Source organism: Penaeus monodon, chromosome 3, assembly GCF_015228065.2.
Source record: "Penaeus monodon isolate SGIC_2016 chromosome 3, NSTDA_Pmon_1, whole genome shotgun sequence".
Classification (NCBI taxonomy): domain Eukaryota; kingdom Metazoa; phylum Arthropoda; class Malacostraca; order Decapoda; family Penaeidae; genus Penaeus; species Penaeus monodon.
In genome coordinates, this window is record NC_051388.1 from 12393436 (window position 1) to 12400935 (window position 7500).

Below are 7500 nucleotides of genomic sequence, written 5' to 3' on the forward strand. Positions count from 1 at the left end.
AAGTGCTTGGCATATCCAAATTACATGTTGAAATTAGTGTTGACACTGGAAAGTCATCGACAATGTATATAACAGATAGTTTAACCCTCTACCGACGGGCATGGCATGTACGTACATGCCATGCCCACTATGAGTTTACTTCTTTAATTGCTTTTACACATAGATGGCTACACTTGTACTACGTCACCAATGAGCCAGTTACGAGTACTGCCTGTCTCACCTGTTCATCCTTTTCATTGATTTACGAAATAATTTCACTCTATCTTATTTTGCTGTTACTAATGTTTATAACATTATATTAATTCTAATGTTCACAATATAAATAACAACATCGATATTCATAGCACTAGTAAACAATTCGTTTTTCCCGCCAATACAAGGAAAGGTGAAATCCTGTAAGGTCACAAGATCTACTAATTGCCTCCTTTGTGGCTAAGCACTAGCAGAGCCATCTATGTGCAGAGACGTTTCACAAAAATATAAAAAATGAGCACAGCATTTTCCCCATTTTTTATTCATTTTCCCCGTCGGCATTGGGTTAAAGGTTACGCACAGAGTTAAGAAATGTTTGTTTATTTTTTAACTTACTCTTTAGTATCATAAGATGAACTTAATTAACTAGTGAAATCAATATGATGAGTAGTGTTGACAGTATCCATTCCTCGTGTCACAGACATACAACACACTAAGTTATAGGAAAAACACAAGATGCCCTGATAACATCACAGAAGCACTCCATCTCCCTTAGTTAGTGATGTATCGGATATCCACATGCACATCTGAATCTGGAGTAGCCACAAAAAATTTAAAATCTACACACATATATGTGTCCACAGATTTCATGATACTTGAAACCCACATTCATATCTGCATCCACATTTTTTAATGATAAAACTTTCACAATTCTATCCACATTCTCAAAGGAGAAATCCCGATATTCCTCTCACTCTCACTCACTCATGCACCCACTCACCTACACATTGGAGTAGACAACTAATGGATGTCATTATGCCATGTGGTGTTCATACACGAATCATTTGCATCACTCTAAACATTATTATCTACTACCAGGCATCTGCATCACTATAATTTTAGATTTATTAACTAGCTTATATATTCTTCTTCCAAATTAAAGAACAAATAAATGAGTCTGTTTATAGTATGTAGCATACAAATACCAATATATAAAGCATTAGTATAAATTAGAGAGAACTGCCAACCCTTTGTAGTGTGTTATTATGCATACATCAAAATGATCATCCACATCCAGAACAAAATGAATATCAAATATATCAAATCTGGATCTGCAATCTCAAAAATCTCACTGTCCACATTCTCATGTAATTCAAAATCCACATCCATAAATTTCTAAAGTCTGAGATTCAATACATCACTATCATTGGCCCTTCTCTAGGCTACAGATTTATGTACTATCCCGTTTTTTTTTTTTTTTTTTTTTGTGTGTGTGTGTGTGTGTGTGTGTGTGTGTGTGTGTGTGTGTGTGTGTGTGTGTGTGTGTGTGTGTGTGCGCGTGCACATGCGCGTGCGTGTGCGTGTGTGAATTTCGTTACATACAGATGGCTCCACAAGTGCTCAGCCACCAAGGAGTCTATCAGTAGGCCCTGAGTCCACACCTGATTTTCCCATTCCTTGAATTTGCGGGAAAATGTGTTTATCTTTCTAATACTATGAATATTGATATTATTATTATTATTACTGATATTATTATTATCAAATTGTTATAAAAATAATAATAACATTAAAGATAATAATATAATACAAATGAAACTTTCAAAAAAATCAAGGAAAAGGGTAAACAGGTGAGATAAGTAAGACTAATAACTGACTCCTTGGTGACTTAGCACTTGTAGAGCCATCTATGTGTAAAGACAATAAATGAACTGATATTACAGTGGGTATGACATTTATTCTTGCCATCCGCACTGAGTGGGTTAAACAGCCTTCTACAATATTCGCTAATCTCTATCTTTATCATCCATTCATGCTTTCTATCCCTGTCTTTCCTTTCATTCATTCATTCCTTTATTCTCATTCTCTCTCTATATTCCTCTTATTTTCTACCTTCCTTTCTTTGCCTCTATTTTTCTCTCATTCATTCTTTATGCTCTCATTTTTTACCCCTTTCTTTCCTTCATTCCCTTACTCATTTATTCATTCATTCCTCTCCCTCTTTCTGTCAGTCTGGCTAAACTGTAAGCTTCATTAGCTCCCTTATCCAATATAAGATCATTTGAATTTTGAACAGACAGGATTTCACTCTAAATTTGCTGCACCTAAGCTTCTTTAATTTCTTTGCCAGCATCCATACAATCTGTACAAAAAGTTATGCAGATCTGATATTTCAGTCGATTCCACAATCAGATCCAATCATATCACTGGCCACTGCCTGCTGTGACTTCATCAAGGTTCCTTCATATTTCTGGAATGCACATTTAGCTCTGTGGCAGGACAAAAATCACCCCTGTCAAAACTACTCATCAGATTATATTGGAAAGAAAAAAAGAAATAATATTTATGCAGAGAAAACAACCTGTCCCATTCTTTCATTACCATACATATCGAAGGGATCCAGCCTCAACCCCCTGCCACTGAAGATAGCACATGCATACATAGATGGTACCACAAGTGCTTAGTCACAACAGAGTCAATCACCAGTCCTACCTGTCTCCTCTGTTCACCATCTTCCTTGTTTTTCAGAAATATGTTCTTTTTGCAGTGCCATTAGTATTGATACTAACATTATGAGAATCATCATATCAATAATACTAATAATAAAAGAGTCTACAATAGTCTACATTTTTTTTTTCAAAAACTCAAGACAAAGGGAAATCAGGTCTATGTATATACACATTTCACAAAACAAAACTAGAGTGAACACTACATACTCCTTTCAGCATTGGGCTAAGATTGACAATGAAGAAGAAAAAAAATCAAACAAAAAGAAAAAGAAAAAGTTAATATCCATGCAACCATAAACCCAAAATTCCTTTCATCACAATACACATTTAACCCTAACAACCAAAAAATAAATCACTAAATAAAAATAAATGAGAAAAAAAAAAAAATGACAGAGAACTTACCCCTTAAAGGAATAATAGTCAATTTGTGTGTGTGCGGCCGAGAGGTTTACAATGGCCGGGCAGAGGAGGAGGGCATTGTGCAGGAGGCGGGAAGTGATGCCTCGGCCAGTGTCCAGAACTAGAGTGCTCACCGCTGCTCCTACCCGGGGCAGGACCCACTTCACCAGGCTGGGGAGGGAGGGAGAGGCAAAGTCAAACAGCTGTTGCAGATCAGCAATTTGGTTGTAACTTCCCCATACTGACTAAACAGCACTGATATTACTGTTTATATTTATAAATATCTAGTCTACTGTATATATCTATATCTATACCTGTTCATCTATTTATACATCTATCTACCCATTTATGTATGTATGTATGTATGTATGTATGTATGTATGTATGTATGTATGTATGTATGTATGTATGTATGTATGTATGTATGTATGTATGTATGTATGTATGTATATATATATGTATATATGTATGTATAAATGTATGAATGTATGTATGTATGTATGTATGTATGTATGTATGTATGTATGTATGTATGTATGTATGTATGTATGTATGTATGTATGTATGTATGTATGTATGTATGTATCAATATCAATATCAATATCAATATCAATATCAATATATATATATATATATATATATATATATATATATATTAATATATATATATATAATTATATATATATATAATTATATATATATATAATTTTATATTTATATTTATATATATATATATATATATATATATATATATATATATATATATTATATTCATATCTATAGCTATCTAAATATATAAATAGACTGATGGATAGATGAATAGATTGAGATAAACACATATAGACACATAAATACATAGATAGCTAGAACAAATGGATACAAGTAAGAATGAATTCTTGCATGTATACATACATACATACATGCATGCATACATACATACATACATACATACATACATACATACATACATACATACATACATACATACATACATACATACATACATACATACATACATACAAACATGCATACATACTATTTTCATGTTTGCTTATTCATTAAGATATAATAATAACAATATTCATTATCATGGCTGTAACAGTTACAGTAACCAAAGCAACAATAAAACATTACCACACATGAAAAAATACCTACCTTTCCATCACAAAACATTCCTTATCTGCCTGTGGGTCTCGCTCTTCCTCGGATTCATCAATGTCGGCATCTTCATCCCACTTTTCAAGGTATCTTGAGACTTTCCCAGATGCAGCATCCTCAAGTGCATGGGTGAGACCCACATCGTGCCACTTCCAAATTCCTGAAGACAAATGTTCTGATATAATAATGATAATAATTATTACTTTAAATATGCCATTAGCTGTGATGATCTCCCTTTTAACTTAACAAAAATAAATGTTGTAAGCAGTGTTCCAACCATGAAAGATGAAAGCTACCCATTAAGTTCACTTCTATTATACATAGTTTAACATAAAAATAATCAATAAGCAGGAATCATGAGACATTAAAAAAATCCCAACATCTGTACTTATCCAAAGGTGCTTACCTCTGGCCCATTGCACAGGGTATATAGCCTTCCACAGAGGGGGTGAGAAGGCAGCATTGTTCCAGGCCCAGCACACCTGAGCACATTGTCCTAATTCAGCAGGACTCAGGTAGCTGAAAATCTCAAGAAGAATCTCCGTGGGGACGCTTAGCGCTGTAACTGGTTCCAAGTCTGGGGGGTAGTCTCCCTGTTGTGGTGGTATTTCAAGTGTTGGAGAGGCACACACTTGGTCATAGCCTTGCTTAGACAAGCAGTCATCTCTGAATCCATCCTCAAGTTTGTGGCATTGTCCTTCAGCCTCACAGGGATCCCAGAGGGAGCAAAAGTCTAGGTTTAGGTCTCGCAGAACCTTCACATTTCGGTTGGTCTCGGGTTCCTCCTCTTGTGCTTTCTCTTGTGACTGGCGCTCCTTGACTAGCTCATGCTCCTTCAGGACTATTTCTTTCAGGATCTTTAGCTCCTCATATTCAAAATACTTCACTAACAATGGCTGTCAAGAAAGGGTGTGGTCTGTGATGCTAGTTTCCAAATATCTACCACTAAACTAGGATTAGAAAATTAAACTACATAACTAGTATTAGAAGAAAAATGAAGAGACTTTCCAAATCAATCAGATATTCAGTTTAATAACAAGTGTAAAAAACAATAAATTCTTATCAAAAATAAAGATATTAAAGTTGTAAGTGTGGCTGCCCACTGCCCATCCCCTTATCCAAACTCAAAAGCTTAACATGTTTATGTTCAGCCAAAAGACTTATTTGTGAGTTCCAGTCTGCTGAGAAGGTCAATCACATAATTACAACTGCAGGGTGTACGAATTGCTTAAATGTGAAAATACACATATGTAATCCTAACAGATAATCTATAAATTACTAATGCACTCATCCCTCAAGGTTCAATCACTAATCTTAATGTTTCTTTCCTGACCCATACACTTGGCCCACAAATGGATGACTTGCTTGCTTGATCTTTTCCCAGAGATGTGTCACCAACTTCATGCTTTGAGCTTAGAAGAGAAATTTGTGTCACAAGACTGGCCTGGCTTAAAAAAAAAAAAAAAGTTAAACTGACAATTAAACAATGACTATTTGATAGTTTGACCTGAGGTATACAAGTTACCTACCAGATGCTTGGGAGACAACATAATCTGGCACCTTCAACTAGGTAGGGGATAATCTAAGAATCCTAGCATATTAAATAGAAGGGGTCCTTGCTGATGAAAGAGTTGGGTATTCTTACCTGAAACACTTCCTCCTCCTCCTCCATGTGTGGCAAGAAGTTCCCAACAAAGTCCTTGAAGGCCTCCTGAAGCTCACAACCAAACCTCAGCCTCTCGCCAATGCTCCTCTCATTCACCTCTGTGCCCGTCCGGACAAGGCGCACCATCTGAAGAAGAGGGGAGGAAGATTTTGAGGAGAGACAAAAGAAAAAAAAATGGGAAGAGAAGAGAGGCAGATAAAAGGGTAGTAAAAACGAAGGAGGGAAGAGAGGGCAGGAGGGATGGTGGGAGAAGGTTTACAGAGAAGAATGACAATGATATTGGATGACTGGGTATGAAACTATGAAATGAGCATTTACCCAATTTGATCCCAATGCAAAAACTGACAGTAAATAAAGGAAGCTACAAATTAAAAAGGAAGGGGGGTAAAGAAGAAAGGGAGGGAGGGAGTTAAAAATACAGAAAGAAAGGGAAAAAAAAACAGACAAAGAATTTTTTAAACAATATACACAAAACCCAAAAAATATTCAACCTCCCCAGGACTCAAGCCTTACATCAGAAAGTCTGTTGTCATTGTGGCAATCGCAGACAGCTGTGTTCTGGATCTGATGTTGCTTGAGCCGATTCTTCAGCTGATCCATGATGAAGATGTTCTCAATGGATTCATGTGACTTGAACTCGTACAAGGTCAGGTCTAGGTCTTGCAATAACGACACAACCTCTGACCCGTCCCGGAAGTCCACACACTGCATCTGCACACATATTAGTTTAGGTTTAGAGTTTAAATGAGTAAAAATGGAAATGCTAATAGAAAATTACTAGTAAGAGGAAGAGCATAAAGAGACACAAAGAGTAAGAGCTAAAGAAAGAGTATCAAGGAGGAAAAGGAGAAACAAAGAGAAAATTACCCCAATAACACCCTACTTTGATACAACCCAAAAAAAATAAAATTAAGGTAACAAATAAAAATATATTCATAAAAGTGAGTTTGTGGAATCATATCCTAAAATTGATTATCAAAAGCAGTCATTGAATACACTGACAGATAAGAATAAGATAAGTTATCACAATAGAATAGAGAGAGAAGAGAGAGAGAGAGAGAGAGAGAGAGAGAGAGAGAGAGAGAGAGAGAGAGAGAGAGGAGAGAGAGAGAGAGGGGGGGGGAGAGAGAGAGAGGAGGGGAGAGAGAGAGAGGAGAGAGAGAGAGAGAGAGAGAGAGAGAGAGAGAGAGAGAGAGAGAGAGAGAGAGAGAGAGAAGAGAGGAGAGAGAGAGAGGGAGAGAGAGAGGAGAGAGAGAGAGGAGAGAGAGGGGAGGAACAGAGAGAGAGCAGAGAAGAGCAGAGAGAGAAAGAGGAAGAGAAGAGAAGAGCAGGAAAAGAGAGAAGAGCTCAGAGAGAAGAAAAGAGAGAGAGAGGAGAGAGAAAGAGAGAGAGAAGCAAGAGAAGAGACAGAGAGAGAGAGAGAGAGAGAGAGAGAGCAGAGAGAGAGAGAGAGAAGAGAGAGAGAGAGAGAGAGAAGAGCAAGAGAGAGAACAGAGGGAGAGAGAACAAAGAGAGAGAGAACAGAGAGAGAACAGAGAGAGAAAAAATAGAGAGAAAAGAGAGAGAGAGAAAATAGAG

At 36.5% G+C, this 7500-nt stretch overlaps 1 protein-coding gene across 1 annotated transcript in view; it reads right to left on the reverse strand.

Annotated features, from left to right (window-relative positions):
* Window positions 1–7500, reverse strand: part of LOC119585250 (F-box/LRR-repeat protein 5-like) — a 10865-nt gene that overhangs the window by 1448 nt on the left and 1917 nt on the right. The window contains exons 2-7 of the mRNA XM_037933913.1: window positions 6436–6633; window positions 5902–6048; window positions 4663–5152; window positions 4254–4416; window positions 3102–3269; window positions 1247–1304 (exon numbers count right to left, since the gene is read on the reverse strand). Of these exons, the coding sequence (XP_037789841.1) occupies window positions 1247–1304; window positions 3102–3269; window positions 4254–4416; window positions 4663–5152; window positions 5902–6048; window positions 6436–6633 (1224 nt within the window). The remainder of the gene's footprint in view (window positions 1–1246; window positions 1305–3101; window positions 3270–4253; window positions 4417–4662; window positions 5153–5901; window positions 6049–6435; window positions 6634–7500) is intronic.